Genomic DNA, 22,849 nt, shown 5'->3' on the forward strand with positions numbered 1-22,849 from the left:
CACAGCAGGCACCACTCTGTTGCCAATCTCCCTGGCCACCTCTTCCTCTGTCAACCGCTCCATTGTAGGCTGTGTCCCTGCCAGTCACACGGCCCTTGGGCACCTCTCACGCTATCAGGCTTTCCTTCTCCTGCCCCTATTTTCCCCAGCCAGATGACTACTGGCCACCTGTTGCAACAGCCTACAGGAATTGCGGATATGAATGGGTTTGTTTATTTTCAGGCCCACTCATATTGTACAAATGGGTTTGAAGATAAACAAAGCCATTCATTTGAATGTCAGGAGGTGAAACGAGGGCAATGGTTACTCACCACTGTACTAACTTCAAATCAGAGTAATATGAATGGATTTGTTTCAAGCACAAATCCATTAAAAAAATATAAAAATAAAACAGTTTATGAAATAAAAAAAGAAAATATTAAATAAGAAAATATTAAATAATTCTATACCCTTTCCAGTTTTTGTATAATTGTATTATTTGAGGTATTTAAAACAAAAAGAAAGTCGAAATCGCAACTTTAAAAATGTAAAGAGACATCAGCACAAGCATTTTCCTAGTGTTAAAATGCCAAAGCTGCCACTTTTTATCTCTTTTTTATCGATTTTTTTTGCCAATTTTATTAATGACCTCTAATGATAACAAAGTACACTAAATAATACACACACACAAAAAAAAAAAAGAAGTAGAAGGCCATTTTTTCTTACAACTACAGGGGATATAGAGCTGTTGCAGCTGAAGTCATTTTTGTACATTTCTTTTTCTTAAAGGAGAACTATGACATGAGTGATTTCCACTCACGTCATAGTTCTAAGCCGACCTGTGACAATGAGACTGTCACAGGTCGGCTCAGTAGATCGGGAGGTGAGGGAAAACATACCGGGTTCCCTCACCTCTCGATCCAGTCACGGCTCTCTGCCGTGACAGGGGGAGGGGCTGGATTCCCCTCTCCCCGCTCCGATCTGCCAGCGCTGACTGGCGGAATGGACGGGGGATGGGGCGGGTACAGCTGGCTCTGCCTCTAGATAGGCAGAGCCAGCTGTCACTCACGCAGCTGGGCGGATCCCGTCATCTAAGTCAGGATCCGCTCCAGGTGAGGCGTCTCAGTATACCGCGAGCTGTAGCTCGCGGTATACTGAGCTTAGGGTGACGGGAGGACGCTAGTTTGTGTCCTCCCGTTACCCCAAGGAGAACTATGGGGAAAAACACTGACCCCATAGTTCTCCTTTAAATATGGTGCCTTGCACCTTTAAAAGCGAAAACAAGACAACAAATTTAAAAAACAGCTTTCGTTGCAATGCACACCCTATCCCTGGGGCTGTTTCCCACAGACCTACCTCCCCAAAGTTCAGCATTGCTTGTCTTCCAGCCAGCATCACCTAACGCACTTCCTGTCGTCCCAGGCAGTCATGGACCCACCACTGGGGGTGCAATAGTAAGTTTATGAAAACAACGCTATTGTTTAGCCCTTTTACATAATGAAATGTGGCCCCACCACTGTTTTAAAGTGATATGACAACAACCAGAACATTACATCGCCACTTTGTATAGTGATCATAGGCTGTTTAATGACCAGACATGTGATCCACTGATCAGGCCCTGTGATGTGTGTCCAAAGGGGCATTTCGTTCTGGTCAACCAATTTGTGTATCACTTACAAACAAGTTTTTAGCTAGTGTCAGTGGTAAAACACCCAGAAACAGAATAGCGTATTCACTATAACAAATAGGACAACATATTTACTCTTAAGGAAATTGTAAAGTGCAAAGTACTGTGCCTTCTAGTAACTGCTAACTGCTAGCATATGTATATTGCACTTTGCACATACACACTTTGATGCTTTATTAAAACAAATGTGTCAGGACAAAAATAAAGAAGCTGCCCCAATGCTGACTTGTTTTATAATGTTGCTTGTTCCAAGACTGTCATTGTTGGCTTTACTTCACTAGTAAATTGCTGTCCTAAAGTGCACATCAGGTATGCCACTACTTGATCCAAATCAGTGATTCAGTAGTAATGGAAGAAGGGGATAGTCTTGAAGCATGCACTGGAAAAATAAGGCAGCAAAGGAAGCACCCATATTTCTTTCCACATAAGTTTGTTTTAAAATACACCTTTATGCAGGAACAAGCAAAAACTAGAGATGCACAAAAATTGAATTTTCAGACCGAAACCTTTTTAATTTTTTAAAAATAATTTAATTTAAAAAAAAAACTTTGTTGGGGGCTCTGGGGAAATCTAAACAGACCCCTGATATTTTTCTCTTTTGAAATAGAAAAAGATAGAGGACACAAATCCTAAAATCCCCTTTTCTGCAGCCCCTTTTATGAATAAACAGGAAGCCTCTATACTCCTGTCCATTCATAAAGTGTGGATATAGTATGAGTTACCATGTCCACAATCATGAATGAACAGGAAATTATGTAGATCACTTCCCATTTATTCATCATTGGGGATACAGTAAACATACTATGTCCTCAATTATTTACAAACACTCCTGTGGCAGCTCACAGCTGTCTCCTCCCCCACACAGCTCTCCATCCCGATCTGTCGCAGGAGGCTGAGTGGGGTGGAGAGCTCGGCCTCCTGTGACACGCTCACAACGCTCTCCACCCCTGCCCCGCTCGGCCTCCTGAATGTTTCTCTCCTCCCCGCTGGTGTGTCCCCTCTGACACAGAGCAGCGTCCTGAAACCATGGATGCACTGCAATTTCGGCCACAAAATGGTACTTTCGCTATTTTTCCCAAAGTGCCATTTTCAGACGATATCCGCGGACAAAATTTTCGGTGCATCCCTAATAAAAACATGTACCAGGTTTTAGTGACTCCCAAATGACAACAACATGTACTTATCTAACAAATCAATTCAGTTACTAAAGCGAGGACCATAAAGATTCACAATTCTGTTCTCTCAAGGCAGGCACACAATATAAGACATCCGATTGATTGGTATGTGCAAAAGCCCCTTTTTTTGCTCTGCGCTTCAAAATTACCCCCAGTATATGTGGCTGCAGGTAAAATCACAACTCACGACACCTTGGCTACACATATGTGCTGACCATGTACAGGAACATAGTTGCCAACATTTGACAGTCACCATGGTGGCATCACACCGGCAACTGATTCGTAAATATACAAATAATTGCTGTGGCCCAATTATCAGGGAAACAAGTGCTGTAATTACAAAAGAGACAATTAATGGAAACCCTTATTAAGGGTTTTGTTTTCCACATTAACACAACATGGTTCACATTATCACAACATGGTTCATCCAGCACAGCCAGTGAACAATGCAAACCTACAATCAGCTCCTCAGAAAAGACACAGAATGGGTCAGATAACTGGTCCAATTCCAGTGCACAGAGGACTGAATTCATGAGCAGAAATATCATAGCTGTGTTTAGTAAATGTGGCCCATTAGAGCCAGCAGGTTGTATGGGATGCTGAGAAGCACTAGGGTATGTGGTATGATCACTAAGCCTCTGACTTTTATCTACCACATTTGCAGCTCACAGAGCAGTGAGCATGTGTGTAACCAACAGGTCGTAGAGCAGTGAGCCGAGATGACACCATGCAGCAGCCAAAGCGCTGGACACAGATCTGAACATTTCAAAAAAGCAATTCAGGCATACACGAGAGAAAATAATTTCTGTATGTTTCAAATAAACAAAAGAACACAGAGGGGCATTTATCAAAACTGGAGCAGACAGAATCTGAAGCAGCTGTGCACTGCAACCAATGAGCTTCTCGCTTTCATTTTCCGATCTTAACTGAACAAACTGAAGAGAGAAGCTGATTGGTTACTATGGACAACTGCTCCAGTTTTGATAAATTCCACCCCACTGTCTATTGCTGTGATTGCGAAATAAACACCCCCATCCAACTGTAATTTTTTTTATCCGCTACAAAAGCAAGGGATCAAACACATCATGTGACTTACCAGTGGCAACTTTCCTAAAATGTGCTGCAAACCTAAGGTTGGCCCTAGATTAGATGTAAGATGGGGGTCATATTTCTTTTCTTTTTTTTTGTTTTGAAGCAGAATTCCACATAAAATGGATGTTTCTGATTTGGGTGCAGTGAGGCATGGTTTCATCCAAGGTGGAACTTTATAGCTCTCTGGGACATAGCAAGAAGATCTCCTCCACGCTCAACACAGCTGGGAGAAGCTGAGTTTTAGGCCTTTGCTATGGATTTAGGTAAAAATTAATTGCTGGTGTTAGACAGCTGTAAATATCGGCTGGTGGTTCAAACTCTCTCCCAACTACCCATTGTGGAAAAATTTTCTCAACCAACTGCCTCAACCATGCAATCCTTTTTCATCAAGAACCATACAAACATGCACCCTCATATCCTACAACTCATAAAGAGAAAATAGGCGGAAAATCCGACATGGCTGAAGCAAATGTGGGGTGTCCATCTATGAACATCACCACCCTCTCCCATGCAAAAAAAACAAACCAAAAACATGTAGAACAAGCACCCCCCATTTCATGTCTATAGATACACAAAAATTTAAGCAAATTTGCTTAACCCCCTTGTTTACATACATACACAAATATCAAACCAGTTTAAAAAAACATATAGTATGGCCTCCACGTCAACCCAGCAGTGCACTGAAATGACACCCTCCATCCCTTATGAACATTATTCTACTGAATAACATTATGTCCACATGGAGATTCTGCTCTCTACAGAATCCCAGCAGGCAGGCCTGAGCCCCAGTTAATATTCTCCAGCCTTGTCGCTGGGGCTTGATACAACTGCTAGGATCAGTCTGCAGGAGACTGTAGATCAGAGGGTGTCGTCCATTGTGCTTCATTAGGAAACAAAATATAAGCTTTCCACTCCATTAGGAATGACTTTAGGAGAGAAAGCACATAAGTCTGAGACTCACCTCATCAACAATGCATTGCAATATCTGGAACGGCTGCGGAGAGAGAGACAAGTATTAACCTATATGCAATATCTCTACAGTAGAGTCATAAGAGACACAAAAAAACACCATTAATGCAATAAAAATAGCAAGATTAATCAACAGCAGAGAGCTCTTATAAAAACATTGATGTTGGAGCATTGCTATTATTTCTAATGGTACCTAATCTAATACAGGCAGTTAAATGTTTGTTTTTTCTTCAAAATGCAATTTGCAAAGTTTAAAACAAGGCAGTGGAGCATGCAGGAAGAATCAGCCATCAGGAAAAAGAGAAAAGTGAATTTTTTCCCCCCCCCCCCCCCCCCCCCATCGGAATCTGGGGAGGAAAGTGGATAAAAAATATGTATATTAAATAAAAAACACAATAAATAACACACAAAGAAGAATAAAAGAATAAAAAAAAAAAAAAAACCAGGAGGGGAAAATATATAAAACGGAGAGCGGAGAGGAAAAAAGGCAATATGTAATTAGCATGTCATAATCAAAACATCTCACTAGGACACATTATGATCACTGGGAGAAAATGATTGTCTTGCTGGTGGCAATTTGTGGGCATGTGTTAACACAATTTACATAATGAAAATACACAAGTGTTAATAGCTCTTCTCTCATTTATGGGTGAAAGTCGGCAGAATGCTAATTTACCACAAACACTTTTTAGTATCCTCCAGGTTATATTAGAAAGAGGGAGGAAAAAAAAACAACATAATCCATTTCGGAGGCAGAGCCGTTTCCGCTCCGTGTATAAATAATGTTTTATGCGGCTTCATCGTGAGCGCAGAGCTTAATGTGGCAATCATCGCTAATGTGAGGAAACTGGCTCTTTTTAAATTAAAAAACGATTTATTTAAAATTGAAATTAAATCATCGTCAGAAATTAGAATTTCTGGCCGCCTGCCAGGGCTGGCCTGGCGTGTCACCCCTGCCTAATTTCTGGCTGGGAGACACAAACTTTAATTATATCTCTGTAATGGGACAGGGATCTGGTGTGTGTGAAGGGGAAGGCCGAGACTGCCAGAGGAAAAGGCTTTTCTGCAAAAGGACTGTTGGAAAATCAAGTGAACTCGAGTGGGTGATCTGCCTTCATTAGTAGAGGTGGCACTTTTAATATTTACAGTTCAGCTACGTCGAAATTTTGTGTTTGTATAAATCATATATAAAAGTTGACCAAAAGTCACCAAAGCTTAAATTATTCTATTATTTGTATTGAAGGGTAATTAATAGCATGTCTCCCTTCTTATATCCAATCACAACTGTTTTAGGAGTAGTAGTAGTTTATCATTTTAAACAATCAAATTCAGCCGATATACTATTCTCCACCAGGAGCTGATGGCCAAAGCAAAGTTAGAAAGGTACCATAGATATCTACTCCATGTAGGTGCTTATGGTAAGGTAGATCATGAATTGAAAGGATTTGTCTTACTGATATAATCACAAAGGTTTGGTGAGGTGGAAATACTTTTTTTGCCCCTGGGCAACTGTACATTTTGGTTTAGCACACAAATACAGCCCATTATTATACAGTCAATTGCAAAAAAAAAAAAGGAACCAGAACCTGTCTGGTTATACTGTCTCGTTAGCCCTCAACACCTACTCCATGAAAACCATGGCTTTTCTACAATTTATTGATAAAGGCCAACAAACCTGAAACATCTGTATACATATGGAACAAAAAGCTCTATAATATTATGCTGTAACTGTGCTGTAAATCAGTGGTGCTGGAAGCTCAGTTGGCCCATGGCCAATTTGAAATGGTATGCATGGTTCCACCCAATATCTTAGAATTAGGAGTAAACTTTGGATTGGCGATGGAAGCGAGACATGCAGATACTTTCTTTGTTAGGAAGCCTCTACTGTGCTGCACACATGCTGGCCTAATTCAATAAAAATGACTTATTCTCAAGTGGACTAAACCAAAGTAACAACTCAGAAATCACGTTTTCAGACTAGTCCAAGATGGATATTGATTGGTTGCTATGAATTTCTGCACCTAACAATTAGCACCCAGATACCAGAGGCTGAGGAGGACAGGACCATGAAAGAACTGGTTGGTTTAAGGCCACATTGGTCTAAGGTTAAGAGTGGCGTGCCCCATGGTTCTTTGCTAGGCCCCATATTGTTTAACCTGTTCATTAATGATTTGGGGGAAGATGTTAATAGCCATGTTTCTATGTTTGCTAATGATACTAAAATTGGGAGAGTAATAGACTCGGGCTAAGACATTTTAACATTACAGGATGAACTGGATAAAATAGGGGAGTGGGCAACTATATGGCAGATGAGGTTTAATGTTGAAAAATGTAAAGTATTGCATTTTTGGGTTAAAAACAGGCAAGCGGAATACATATTAATGGGTACTCCACTAGGGAAGGTAGAAATGGAAAAAGATCTGGGGGTCATAGTAGACCACAGATTGAATAACAGCTTGCAATGCTATCCAGGCCAAAGCAAGCAGCGTACCGTCATGCATTAAAAAGGGAATGTACTGTAGGGACACAGCAATAATTTTGCCACTTTATAGATCGCTGGTACGCCACATCTTGAGTATGCGGTTCAGTTTTGGTCACCTATCCACAGAAAGGATGTCCTTGAGCTGGAGAGAGTCCAGATGCGGGCAACTAAACTAATTAAGGGGCTGGAGGACCAAAGCTATGAGACAAGGTTCCTAAATGTAAACTTGTTCACACTGGAAGATTATTTCACACTGTGGGAGATTATGAGGGAACATGATTTTGATGTACAAAATGTTTAGTGGTGATAGCAACATCAGCAATAAAAACTTTTTACAGTAAACTTCATAACAAAGACTAGAGGCCAACACGTAAAATTGGTGGAGAAAAGATTTAACCACAACGAGGGTAGGGACTTCTTTTCAGTTACAGCGGTTACATTTTGGAACTCTCTTCCACAAGCAGTGGTATCAGCAGAAAGTATTGAATCCTTCAAAAAGCATTTAGATAACTTCCTCAGAGACCGTAACATACAGGGGTACAGGTACTCTTAAAAACTAGATCACACAGGGACTTGTGTACACACACATACACACACAAAGGTTGAACTTCATGGACCTTTGTCTTTATTCAACCTCAAATACTATGTAACTATATGTAACTTTAATAAAGCCATTAGTACATATTATTCTTTGCCCATACATGCACATTGCTTTTCCTGTGGAGCTCAGCTTGACAAGTGTATGTCGTCACAACTTTTCATTATTTCCTGTGTGTCATCCATTGATTTTTACTTTCCTCTTTTTGGCACTTCTGAGGAGTGTTTTGATTTGGCAACAACTGTAAAACAATATCAACTGTTCCAGGGTGAATATGATTGCAATAGAGAACCTCAGGAGACCTGTGTAGGACAAAGTCTAGCAGGTTGACTGCTCACAGTTCTCTGCAGAGTAGGAAAGTAGGCAGGCGACTCCGTTCACGCAGTTCAATGCCTCTCAGGACTTTGACCAATATACACTGAGCAATTGATGTGTATGGTGAGGAAGGGTCAGGGGGTGGCAAAAATACAGAAACTTAAAAAGAAAAGAAAAATGGCTTTGATCTTTCAGTGGCTTTTGTGTTATCTGACTGATGTTTCAGACAACCTTTACAGTAACATACTCATATCATAATACAGAATATCAGGAACATTTTACATAAAATTCTTTTTTTACTAGCCTTTAAATGAATCTTCTACAAGATGTACAAATCTCTCTACTCCCATGTCACAATCCCTTTTCATCTTTTGATCGTTCTTCCCACTGCGTTCTCTTATCTGTCGTTTCTATCTTGTTCATCAGATAATCTTCTATTCTCCCTCCTGACACAATGCACGCCTGCATTTTATTCAAATAATTCTTAAAAACAGCTTAAAAAGCCGTTTGGAATAACAGAGAGCGTCTCCATCAATCAGTGCGGGGGAGGGCGAGGATTTCCGCTGGTAAGTGTATAAACAGCAGATCAGCTCTTCAGAAACAGTCATAAAAAACTCCATTAACTTCTGACAAAGAATGCAAATTAATCACAACATGGGGCTGGGTTGGAATTAGTGTGTGTTCTGATCACAGGCTATGCCTGGAGAGACCTCCCAAAGACCCCTGCCAAAGCTGAAAGAGCACCCTTGAGGATCCTTGGATAAGATGTACAGAAAACCCATATAAACCCAAGCTAGGCTTCTAAGGTCCAATTCAACATCCTGCAATGAAATGCCAACTAGATCTTCTGAATGGAACCTTCAAAATATACCATTACATCTGATGATGAAAAGAAATGTCATCCATTGAAGTCTAAAACATGATCATGATAAGCATATGCAGCATAGTTTTGGTCAACAGCTTTAAATTCTGGAGCACTATCTGGTGAATGTTCAGCAATGAACAACTGAATTTTTTTAGGTGGGGAGGAAGCCAAACAGTAAAGTAATGAGCAAAAGTCTCTTCAGACAATTTTGGTAAATATCTCTGCAATTAAAACAAAGGCTCTCTTTGAGAATTCCAAAACAAATTTTACATTATTACACTCTGTAGCAGATATAATTTTCAAAAAAATGCCTAATATTTTTGTAAGGATAAGCAACCATAGTCAAATTAGCATCCTGCACAATCAGGTACCCTTCTACGCATTTGCAATTTTGCAAGAAAACTTGCGGACAAGAGTTCACGTCTTTCTTAAAGAGAAGCCGTTACCAATGAGCATCTGTAATACAGTAAACTACCCATTATCTGGCATTCAAGTAACCGACACTCTCAAGCAACAGGCAAAAAAAAAATCGAAGACATAATATGTCCTCGATTTTTTTTTGGCGGTTGCTTGATAGACATATGCACACTAATAAATTTCTGTTTACATCTTGCTGCCAGCTGATGGCTAGATTCCGCAGCCGGCAGCTGAATGTAAACAACGGGTAGTGAGCAGTATCCAGCCTGATTTTGGCTATTTCAAATCGAACCTGACCACTGCCTTCTGTCAATGAGCAGAGGAGCAGGCCTGAGAAAGGGGGTGGGGGGGTTATACTGCAGATTACTGTAGACTGGGAACATCCCAACAGATTTGGAGTTGCTCTGGCCGAGTTGTCCAGCCATCATCTGGCCCTTGTCAAAGTTGCTCAAATCCTTATGCTCGCCCATTTTTTCTGCTTCCATCACATCAACTTCAGGGACAAAATGTTTACATGCTGCCTATTATATCCCACCCACTTCTAGGAGCCATTGTAACGAGATAATCAATGTTATTCCCTTCACCTTTCAGTGGTCATAATGTTATGGCTGATCGATGTACATACCTAACCCCGATATGCAAGACTGCACTATTATACCAAATTAAAAACGAGGGTCCATCATACTTACCTGCCCTCCAGGAAAGCGAGCTCCTTCACCGGCAGGTCCATGGTCAACCAGTCAGGGAGACAGGGTTTGCGTCTTCGGCCATCCTTATTGGCCGGCCCAGGGTTAAATAAAATTTCACTCTTGCAACATGTACGAGACATGGTATGTCTCTTCTGCAATCCTGCTAGCATTTTTTAAAAAGTAAAGTTTTACTTTACAGGCAAATTTCCATTTCAGCAACAACAGTTGTGGTTGGACATTTGCACACAGAAGATTTTAACTGAAATATTTGGAGAAATTTCAACATTATTGGTGTAAAATTAGTTTTCAATGTGATACCACAATTTTCATTGTGTTAAAGAGCTAGAAATATAGGTTAAGTTTAAGGTTTAAATTTAACCTAAAGTGGCCCTGTTACTAACTTAACTGCAGGTAACAGCACAGAAATAACATTTTAAATGCTTACTTTCAGTGTTTTTCCCTTCCATAAATGTTTTATTGAATTTAATTGTGCTTTTGAGAACGTTAGGAAAAACTGACCAGTTAATTCCCTAGTACAGCCGCCTCTCTTCTTGCACATCTTGTCTGCATAAGTAAATTTTTTCCTGTCAGCATGTTACCTGTGTTAAACTGACAGTGACATCACATCATGTGCAATATAATAAAGTCTAATTTGTTGAAAGGTTCACTTTAAAGTTAAACTCCAGTCAAACTGTAAAACATGTAGATGAAATACATATATATGAAATGTTTAATCTGCTAAACAAAAAGTTAGTTCAACTTTTGTGACTTCCTTGACATGCTGCATAGCCAGGGAGGTAAGATTTGTTGTATTTGTTGTCTTTTTAGATGTATAATGATTAGTTGGTCACCATATGTTCAAGCGCATGATACCCACATCCCTAAATTAAGATTTTTGACTTGCCAATAAAATCTGCTTCTTGGACTAAAGTACAGGGCAAAAGGTAGATTCTGGGATGACTGGATAATCTGCAGGCTTTTTCAGGTGATGGACACTGGTCAAAGCTGTGACGATCCTTGTATAACCCCTCCAACTCCAGGGAACCCTCATTTTTTTTTTAGCAAGCAATAGAAAACAGGGGGGATTGTCCTGTGTTCTGTACTTTACTCCAGGAAACAGAAAAGTCAAACAGTCCTGTTTACTTGATTGCACTGTACAGGACAGTTTCAGAGACTAGGAGTAGAACTGAGGGGGTGGGCAACACAGCAAGCGACCGCCAACAAACCCACAAGACAGCACAAATGGGCGAAACCCAAACTTAAAAAAAGCAGACTGTAGCACCTTATGGTCACAACAAGCATCAGCAGAGTCTGGTAAAGCTTAGTAAAAACTTAGTAAACGTGTTAACTGAAGACCAGGTGGTGGCCTTACAAATCTGGAGAGCAGATGCTGGAGTGCCTTCAAACAAAAAGATGGAGCCTTACCATTAGCAGAATAGGCATGTACAAGGACAATGGTCTGATCCACCGAGAAATAGTGGAACAAGAAACAGGGAGCCCCCAGGAAGGACAAAAACAATTGGAATGTCTGAACAAAGCCATAGCAGACAGATACATTTGTTGGGCCCAAACTAAACCAACACAATGTAGAGCAATCTCCTTAGGATGTTTCAGAGTAGGACAAAAAGAAGAAAGAACGATGTCATGGTTAAGGCGAAATGAGGACTCCACTTTAGGCAAGAGGAAATCACTTGGCATGAGAACAACTTTGTCCTTGTGGAGAACAAGAAATGGTTCTTTGCACGATAGTGCTGCCAACTCCGAAACACTCCAAGTCGAGGTGATGGTGACAAGGAAAACCACCTTGTGGCAAGATCTGTCAAAGTCATATCCATCATAGGTTCAAAGCAAGCACAACGGAGAGATGAAAGCACCAGCCAGATCCAGGCAAGACAGGTAAGGGCATTTAACAAAAAGCCCTTACCAAGGAATGAGAGGCAGACAGGCACCGAAAAAGGATGGTCAAAACGGATAATTTGTCCCTTGAGAGTACTCAGGGCTATATTCTGATCCATTTCCCAATTGGAAGAAAGCCAAAATCCGCCCCACAGAGTGTTTCTGCGAAAGAAACTTCTGTTCGCATCAGGCAAAAGTAATCCTCTAGGTGCGATGGTGCACCTGGATTGCGAGAGTTTAGGAATAATAGAGTCTGCCAGTCCTCTACTACTCAGGAACCCGGCTTCAACAGCCAAGCCATCAAAGCCAGCAACCGAGAAGCAGGATGGAGTACTGGGCCTGGAGATAGAAGGTTCACATAGGTCTGGAAGAGGCCACAGGGAGCCTGTCAGCATTTGCAGGATGTGCACATACCACTCTTCTGGGCCAATTAGGAGCCATAAGGATCACCGAAATGCCCTCTGCCTCGATCCTGCAAAGCAGATGAGGAAGACTCTTCAAGAGAGGAAAGACAGATCAGGGAAGTTTATCACATGCAGGTAGGTACCCTTGATGTCCATTGCAGCAAGAAAATCCCTTTGTTGAAGGAAGGTAATGACTGATCACTCCAATTCCTTCTGATTCCATGCAGAACTTGCAAATCTGCAGAAACCTGGATGGGGCATGCCTTTCCCTGGGGGGGGAGAGTAGATTGGAACTAATAAATCAAGGCAGGGGGTAGGAAAAAAATGTGTGTCCCTGGGAAACTACAGAGTATACTCACAGATCATCGACATCTCAAACCGAAAGGCAGCAAAGGCCAGCAGAAATCCCAACATTGTGAGGAGGGCTTGGTTCCAGGCTTAAATAGCTTAGGTGTCAAGGACTTGTGTCTGAACTGGGGGCCATGTTTTGCTTTTGAAGCCAGCGTTTGGGAGGGGCGAAAGGCACTGTAACCTTCTTGACAAAGGCATCCAAGTCTTCTCTAAAGAGACATTCTCCTGTGAATAGGATCCCCTCAAGGTGTTTCTTATAAGCTGGTTCCGCTGACCAGTACTTAAGCTACGCATCTGGACTGAAAGGAGATCCCTTTCAATGCGTCAGCTAAGCCATTTACATAGTAGTCCAGAGCCCCTGGTAAAAGTTCCAAGAATCTTAGGATCGCAGCGTCCGATGTTACGGAACCAGGATCATGGACCATGTGCTTGGTCAAGGACTTCCAAAGTCTGACACACCTGCATGGAAGCTACTGCGTGGGGTATGGTAGGCCCAAAAAGGCAGAAGGAAGTCTTGTACAAATCTTCAAGGTGCTTATGCACCCAATCTTTAAAGGCTGGGATCTCCTCCACTGGGACAGTCAGGGACTTGTTAAGGCAAGAAACACCAACATCAACTTATGGCTTCACCCGCATTTGAGAAACTTCCTCTAAGTCCCCTTTCACACGGGCTGATCAAGAGTGGATCCGTGCACGGCAGTATGGAGTGGTTGTCACCCCTGTAAACTGCAATTACCGGACTCCATGTCTGTCTATAGGGAATCAGATGTAAACGGACATGTGTCCTTTTCATCAGATTACCCCCATTCTGGCACGATCTGGTCTGGCGAAACGGAACACTGTTCCATTTTGTTTTTCCAGACCTGGCTGGAGTCGGGGGGTAACTGAGTGTAAACAGATGCCCGTCCATTTATACACGGCTGGCCATAGACTTATATTGGACATCCCGTTGGGTCTGCTTGAAAAACTGACAGGCGGACTTGATTGGACTGGATGTGTGAAAGGGGCCTAAGGATACTGCTATGTATCCCGTAAGAAGAGCAAATACTTTACAGGATTCTGCCAGTCCATATAGAGCACCTCCTCTGCAAGGGAGTGTGTTGCTTGATGTGATCTAATCTAAATTTCCCAAGACTACATATCCCATCATGCACTGTTTTCAGCATGCAATAATGTTACATTATTCAGACATTGAGTTGTACATCCCAAGGGAGGCTTTGCGAAATACATATTTATTTTTATTTTTTGACCATAGATAACCTTTAAATCGGTATAGTGGACAAAAAGGTTTTTCTTAATGGGAAAAAATTGGAACTGTAATTCCTTACAACGTTTGGTTGAAAGTTTCACTTTAACATGGATGCCTGCTTCCTCATTAATGGGAGGAATACGGTAGTTTTCTCCTCACTTTCCTCTCTTCCCTTCTTTTCCTTTCCCCCTTCCTTACAACCCCAACTCCCTACCTACCTCTTCCTTCTTGTCCATGCTCCTTATGCAAACCTAACTCATTCAGTTCACCTCTTTCTCTATAGGGCAACACCTTTAGGCCCTTCTGGAACACCCTTTAAAGATCAAACCACAGCGAAATTATAATTTAAGATGTACCTGTCCTCTCTATTTATCCTCAATACCTTGCCCCTCCCTATTCACCCCCCTCTCTAAATTTGACTTTTTGCAGCACCCTATGGTTTACAGTATACTTGTTTGTATGTTTGCTCTTGAACTATCTCCTGTATAGTTGTCAAGGTATGTCCTGTACACCTAAAATTAATGACATCTTTCATCAGTTGAGCCCTACATGAGCTTATAAAACTGGTAGAATAATAAAGGACCTAGACAAAAAAAAGTAAGGACCAGGTAACAAAAGTGTACTATTATTTGGAGATATCCACCTTGCAACCCAGCCTGTCTTTAACCCCTGGCAAGCAATGTTTATCTATGGTTAACTGTCCTCTTACCCTGAATATCAATATTTCCATCAAATTAACAACACTACCAATGCATATACTGCCGCCACGATGTGAGCATGGTTAGAGTGTTTGGAAACTATGAGGCGCTCAATAAATACACTTTACAGGAGTCTTGTAGATGCATCCAATTTGTTATTTGTACTCTGCCATGGCGGGCGCCTGGCACACTTGGGCACTGGGAACCTGATCTCACAGCTCTGGCCTGGGGATGTTCAGCAGCATCTTAATCAGCCTGCAGGTGAAAGCTCTGTTACTCCATATGGAGTCGGGAAAATTAACAGCGCAGAGAAGACTGAGGCAGCAGCAGGGGGCAGGTGGGAGGAGGAGGGGAGCTACCGTTCCTTTTGAAAAGGGGATAGGGAAAAATGAAAAAAGAAAAATGAAATTTGGAGTTGAAAGGATAGAAATAATGAATTAATGGGGTGTGAAAACACAGGCAGCTCGGCTGTAACAGGCAATATCCACTCACATATCTGATCAGCTCCTCTCTGGGGTATATTCATTTCATTTACTGGATGATTTCCACAGCCAGGCTCAGAGCGCCTCTCTTATTCTTAAAAATAACAGTTCCTGATGTTCTTTAAATAACAACAGTCTCCTAGCATACCCTGCACGGTCATACAGTATGTCTAAATATAACTGACCTAATATAACAGTTCTTTCACACTGAAGTGCAAAATGATTTGCTAAAACTTAAGCTGGCCATACACTGGTAGAATCTTGTTCGAAAAAAATATGTTTTTGGAACATTCATTTGATTCTGTTGTAGTAAATGGGGTGAAATTGATGATCGCTTTTGAACATAGCGACAAAAAAAAATTAAATTCTAACAGTAAACATGGTTTTCATTCGGCAATCTCCATTCATTGCAAAATCAAATGTTAAAATCAAATGAAGTTTCAATTGCCATTCAGCAATTCTCTGGTGGCATTATCGAATGTTCTGATGAGATTCTTTGTGTAAACATGCATACGAAAACCTACCAGTGTATAGCCAGCTTAACTTATAGGTGTCCCAAAGGGCTGGATTGAAAGGGCAATGTAGGTGCTTTTTGTACAGGAATGAAGAAATATCACCCCTGCTGTTCATATCTGGGTTGCAAAGGCACTTGGTGCTCTCATATTGGATTTATATGCTTTGTGGCTATTGAGGAACATGCTTAAATGAGTGTTTCTGTGCACAGAATTTAGTTTTAGGGTCCATGTCATATCAGGGGCCCTTTATAACTGGGTCCCTTTAATGAAAATGAGCACAACGTCAACTGGGGGAAGTGCTCACAGTGTCCAATCCAGTAATTATTGTAGGGCAAATTGAAAAACAAATTATAGTTAGGTAATACAATACAAATCTGGTACCTTTAGGTCATTCCATAAAGATAAGGATCTACCCCTGTAAATAATATGACAGCTAGATATAGTGGTTTTGCAAATTTATAGATCAATATCCAAAAACCGGAAATATTGTTGGGGGAAAACAGATCATCAACGGTTTTCTCTACGCTAGCTGTATTGTGGTAGGAAATTACCGTTTCCTTAAAACAGACTCAGCAATCCTCAGTAATTATACTTACAGTCCACAGCAGAAGTCAAGATGGTTTCTAACAGTGTTCCAGGGTGAGATCCCTGTATTTGCATTATAATAGTTTGTTAATAGCTGCCTGAGGAGATCTGCCTTTTCCCTCCTATAAATAACTGAGCAGAGCCTCAGGCATGGAGCAGACACGGTCTTCATTCACCAACAGCATGTGATTTTCCCAGGGAGCCCAATTCCTGGCAACGCAAATAGTGTCCAGTCTTTGCCTGGTGCTGCATGTGGACCAGAGACAGGGAACAGCCAGGTGCAAGTTCACAAGGGGCCAATGGCAAGGCTTTAACCCCTTCTTTAACATATATATTTATTCTAACAACAAGGCAGAAGATCAATTAATCAGAAGAAAGGGCTTCTTTTAGTTGCAGCAAAATCAACTGTACATCCCTCTACTTGGTGCAAACTTTACATACGAATAATCCTTTTTCATGTAACTCATGGATGCCAATTTCAGTAGGCTTCTCACTGTGCTCATAGACAGTACTTTGTTCCAAAGATAGACAGTGAGATATACAGTGGTGCCCAAAACCAAAGAATACAATGGCAATTTTAAAAATGTCATATCCAGGGCCATTAGCAAAAAAGGTTTTGGAAGCCACAGAGATTAAAAGATATCTAAACCAAAATTTAAAAATATTGCAGTACACCAATCCCTAAATATGGTGGCTGCATTCGTTTTCTTTTTTAGGCTTTTTTCACCTGGTGATCCAGCCAATAAGTCTGTTATTATACACTTCATTCAACAGACCTAACTGTCCAGGAAAAGTGGCAGATAGAGGTTTGAGACAAACCATTTACCACTGACAGGGGTACTTACAATGGTTATCTTGTATCCATTATGTAAATCATTTACAGGCAGTCCCCGGGTTACATACAAGTTAGGGACTTAAGGTTTGTACTTAAGTTGAATTTGTATGCAAGTCGGAACAGTTACATTTTTTAAGTGTAACTCCAGCCAAAATTTTTTGTTTTTTTCTATTTTAAATTTTATTTTATAAACTTTACTTTTTTTTTTATTTGTTTGCATGTTTAATTTTCATTTATTTAACCTTTTTTATTTATTTTCTACTTTTATTTCTTTGTCTTTTTTTAAATTTTTATTTTAATGCTGGGAGCAATAGCCAGCCTGCTATTGGATATTTCAAATTGCAATAGCCAATAGCAGACTGGCTATTGCATCTGCCCACTGCCTGCTGTCAATCAGCAGAGTAGGGGCCCGAAGGAGAAAGTTCTCTATCAAGTCGTCCCATGCTGATTGACAGCAGGCAGTGGGCAATAGCCAGCTTGCTATTGGCTATTGCATTTTACAATATCCAATAGCAGGCTGGGTATGGCTCCTAGCCTGCAATGAAGAGCAGGCAGGGGGGCAGGGCAGAGGAGCCGCGGCCGGACCAGGAAAGCAGAGGATCGTCCGGACTGGGGAAGCCGACGGATCGGCGGAAGAGGAGGCCGTCACATCAGCGGAGGCACGTGAGTCTGTGTCCCTGCTGCCTCCGCCAACACAGGCGGGGAAAGTAGCGGGGATTTGAAGGGACACAGGCCGCTGCAGCCACAGTTCTCCTAAATGTACCAGCGGATGTGGACCCCGTTCGTAAGTATGGATTGTCCGTAAGTCGGACGTAACCCGGGGACTGCCTGTATACCAAAAAGAAAAAAAAACCTGTTGTTGTAACTGCTTAAAAAGTTCAGCTTTAATTTTTTAGTGAAGTCCATCTAAATCTGCTAGTCCATCTAACACTACCTTCTTCGATCAAAATGCTGCAAGCACTATTTTGATCGCACCGCACCAGACCGGACTGCAGGCACAATGTGCCTTGCGATCCCGTGTGGTTGATCGCATTGCGGCCGGAGGGCGTGGCTACGGTGCCATTCACTTCAATAGCCCCGCCACGCCCCCTCCAGCCCCACAAAATAGTGAGCCCGCCGCAATGCGTTCCAGCCGGAATCGGGCCGGAACGCACTGCATATGGAGTGAAGTACCCTAAAGGTGCCAAATACACCTTACGATTATGCGATCCAGTGCGTTCTGTCACTGAATGGGGCCGGAACGCACTGGGGCTGGTGTGAACTAGCCCTGAAGCATGTACAGCATCCAGGTGCACTTTTCTTAAGAAGACAACTCATGCCACCCAGTAGATAAAATGTTCTTGCATAACTGAAGTGCACCTTTAAATAATTACCAAGTGTAACATTTTGTCCGTCCAAAGTGACATATAGATACTATGGCTACAACTCAAACTGGATGCATCAATGGCTGATATTACTTTAGAGCTGTGTGTTTTTGTCTATTTCTTGTGCATTGTCCAATGCTTTTAAATTTTGTTAAATAAATGTATATATTTTTATACACTGTGCTTTGAAGTTTATTGGACTTGCCTCTCTGGTGTCAAACAAAAACCCCATTTTTTTCTTTCCTTTTTTTTACGGCTGATATTACAAGCTGAAGCAATATACAAAATGGAGTTTAATAACAAAAGATATTTAAAAAAAACAGCGATTAACCCAGTTATGCATTATGCATATTAAAAATTATGCCATGGGTTTTAAATGCAACTTGTGTGTGGTTACCTGTATGTGTCTGTTTGTTAATTGATTTGTAATCCTGTGTATTGCAGCACTCAGCCTGGGTGGGCCGACACTGCAAGCCAACCAGGCTCTGCTGAAGTGCATGTGTTGGCAGTCAACATGCTGACAGGAAGGCGAGAGCAGAGTAAGCAGCCGAATAGACCATCAGTCTGCTGGTCTATTAGTCAACAAGCTGGAGATGTGAATCTTCAGTGGTAGTTATAGACCTGGATCTGTGTTATGGAAGGGATGGCTGGATCACAACTATGGCTTGCAAGTATAACATATCCTTTGGCAGGTAACACAGTACCCTATGTTGTAAATCATTTTTGATCTTACTTACTTGCCTCAATTCAAGCTTTAAGAGTACTGTAGACAGCTCTAATCTAATTCTTCCTCCTGGCCTGAGTAAAAGATCGTTCTCGATTTTTTTGTCAGACAAGGATCTAAAGGTTATATCACAAACATTAAAGTGGACCTTTACCCCCTTTGACTAAAAATCACATCAGCATACAGCTCTGCATGCTGACATGCAATCATCTTACATTTATTAGCTAAACAAACATTTTTATTTTACTTTAAAACATTTTTTTTTCCTAATTCCTGGTCCTCTTTGGCACAAATGATGTCATCGTGCCCAAGCATTGCATCCTGGGAAGGTTACATCAGCATGCTGGGAAATCTCATATGTTACCTCATGAGACCTCAGGTAAAGGTATTTTCCTCCCCTGAGATGATGTGCATGGTCACATGTCTAGTCACATGTGCCAGAGTTCCAGGAGGTAAAATGAGATCAAGTAACCTGCCCTAATTAAAATGGCCACTGTCAGAAAAATGGGGAAGAAAAGAAAAATAAGCTATGCAAAAAATAAAAAGCTGGCAAATATCTACAAGTATGCGTTTGTAGATTGTCATTACTAAACATTTCTAAAGGTGACTCTGTTGTTATTTTGAAGATATGGTTAAAGTTCCTCTTTAAGATAGAACTGCTGTAGCTTTTGAAAATCTAAATTAATCTTACCTGTGGATATGGGAATCTTCCAAGTGCTAACTAAAAAAAAGAAAGAAACAATGTGTTAAGACAGGAAGTTTAGACAGAAAAAGTTTCTCATAGTTTAAGGGACATTTTGACAAATCATGATAATGTCAAAAGTTGTATACTTTATAGAAAAAAATGACTGTGTATTTACAGCAGCAAAAAATTCAAACAACAGTTTACAAATGTAAATTTAAAAGAAAACTAAAGCTAAAGTCCAACACCGCCAGTTTCCATTTAAGCAAACCCCCTAAGTAAACCACCCCACTATGCAAACCCCTAAAACAAACTCTTAATTTCTACCCTGCTTACACTTTTTTACACAAGTTTTTTTTCTCATTCAACCTCATGGGCTGAAAAAAACACTCAATTTCCCCATCCATGCTGTTTAGGTCCCCTGCTGGGCTAATGTATTCTGATATCCGAATACAGGACCAGTTGCTGCAGCTGATTGACTATAGTCACTGTTCGGCTGAGAGTTTTCAGCCCGGCTCCTTTGACAAAAGTCAATTGACAAATTGACTTTTGGTCAGAGGGGTGCCGGCAGGACCACATACTGCTTGAATTTCAGCTTAGTCAGCAGGACGCGGCCAAAATTCATGTAGGGTATGGCCAGCTTTAGCCCAACTCAAATTGTGTCTGCATGGATCCCTCCGGTGTCTACTGCTCTCCCAGAATAAAAGCAGCATGATAATATCTGCAATTCACAAATACATAGGCTTTCATAATGTGCGAGCATGTGCATTTATTTGCATAACTGGAAAAAGACTATTCGCAAAATGTCTAGTTATATTTGATGCCTATATATAACAAAAAACCTATATGCACATATGTGTAAAGGTGATAGATCCACATTAATTGATATTCTCCCATTTCCGCCAATTTAGCTTCTTCTTAATTAGTAATCTTTGAAGCTGTGAGTGCTGAGGTATCAGAAATGAGACTATGCAGAGAATCTGGTACAACATTCTCCAGACACAGCCTACAGACATCACAGAGTATGAAATGTGCTTTAGATTTAATGAAGCCTTTATGGCCTTCTTAACACTGCCTGTGTGTTACCAAGGGTCAGCCAGCAATCAGCCAGGAGGGGTGGTTTATAACTGGGCAAAGCAAGAGGAGGGAGAAAAGTAATTTGCTTATGAACTGCGCTGAATTTTCTTAATTAACTCTACTGGTTTAAATGCTTGAAGCTGAACAGTCATAGACCTGAATGGTAGATGGTGAGTTCTCAAGAGGTTAGCAGTTAACACTGAAGACAATACAAAGCAGTGTAGAATAGTTATGGAAGCCAGTATACTGTATGTCTAGGAAAGCCAGTGATGTGATATCAGGGAACCTTGCTTTGTGTATAATACAAATGAACAACGTGTTTTTAAGCAAAGCCGAGCCCTTGGGAAGCTAGGGGTTAATCACGACACATGCAGGGCAGGTAACTCAACTGGGCCATTCCCATGAAATTCAAACAGTTCACTGGGTGAGCGATTGCAGGGGGCAGGAGTACAGTAACTGTGAATGAGGGCGAGAGACCAAGTGAAGGAATTACAAATGAATGTAATCTGATGTGTACAAGCTGCAACCGCAGAGAGCGTCTGGGGGTTTAGAACAAAGCATGAAAAGAGAGGGGGCTCGGAAGCTCTATGTTTAATGTATAACACTATTAGCTGGCAGCGAGCAGAGGCTGTGACCCCTGTGGATCGCCACCAGAACCAGACTGATGAAGGAAACACTGCCCTGACCTGTAGCAGGACACAGCCCGCGACAAGTGAAAGAACACAGAATCAGTGCAGGTCAGGATGGGATGTTACAATACTGAGAGGGCATGGTATAGAAAGAGTGCCAAAAAAGGTGGGCGAGCACTGAAACGGTTCAAGAAAAGATGTGGTGAAAACTGCATAGAACAGAAAAGTGCAGTAATTTTGGTCACAGTTGTAAAGATTTCCAGGTAATAAAGAAACAATTCACACATTTAAAATCTTTAAGAAATCTAATATGCCCCCCTGGTATCTAAATTTTAGAAAGCTTACAACCATCATGTGTGCAGGACAAAACAAAAGGTTTCTTTTAGCCATCCATCTGCCTTTTTTAAACTCTGTTTATTGCTCTTGAAACAGTTGTACAAAACTCACAAAAGTATACATATCTAGTGCGTACTGTATATGTACAATAGACAAATAATATAGTGAATGATAATAGAAAATGAAATAACTGATCACAATGACAGTCTCGAAAAAGTCAATAAGACATGACCAACAATTGGTCAGATACATCCTTCAAGGTAAACTTACAGTAGATTTCCAAGATTACATTAAGAGGTCCAGAGTGGTTTCATCCCGAAGTCAAAATAAGTGCAGATCACACCATAGGTCTCAAACTTTATGAAAATAAAGAGGACAATGTCTCCTTCCATACATAACCCTCTGATAAGTGATAATCTAATTTATTAACCACTTCCACTGGGATACGCTGGGGGAGATGGGTCCCTCCATCAAATAACAATGGGCTTGGTAGCCATGAACATAGTTTACCTTAAGAATATTCTGGTGTAGTGTGGCCAGTGTTCTTCAGCCAATAAACCAAATTTCAGGAGTGCACGAAACTGGGAGACTTAGTAGGGTAGAATGGAAGTAGTCACTTGTTTCCGAAAATCAGATATGACTAAGCAACTGCAGATGAGGTGCATAAAATCAGGGTACAGCATATACAGTTATGGTTGGTTATACGTCCAATTTTATGTAAACGGATCGGGGATAGATAGGTGTGGTGGATAAT

The 22,849-nt window shown here is 41.1% G+C and overlaps 1 protein-coding gene across 1 annotated transcript in view; it reads right to left on the reverse strand.

Annotated features, from left to right (window-relative positions):
- The window catches only part of MAP2K5 (mitogen-activated protein kinase kinase 5), a 141,758-nt gene that overhangs the window by 11,571 nt on the left and 107,338 nt on the right, over positions 1 to 22,849 (reverse strand). The window contains exons 17-19 of the mRNA XM_018552818.1: positions 20,063 to 20,092; positions 12,579 to 12,659; positions 4,895 to 4,927 (exon numbers count right to left, since the gene is read on the reverse strand). Of these exons, the coding sequence (XP_018408320.1) occupies positions 4,895 to 4,927; positions 12,579 to 12,659; positions 20,063 to 20,092 (144 nt within the window). The remainder of the gene's footprint in view (positions 1 to 4,894; positions 4,928 to 12,578; positions 12,660 to 20,062; positions 20,093 to 22,849) is intronic.

Source organism: Nanorana parkeri, unplaced genomic scaffold (genome assembly GCF_000935625.1).
Source record: "Nanorana parkeri isolate BGI_ZX_2015 unplaced genomic scaffold, ASM93562v1 scaffold98, whole genome shotgun sequence".
NCBI lineage: Eukaryota > Metazoa > Chordata > Amphibia > Anura > Dicroglossidae > Nanorana > Nanorana parkeri.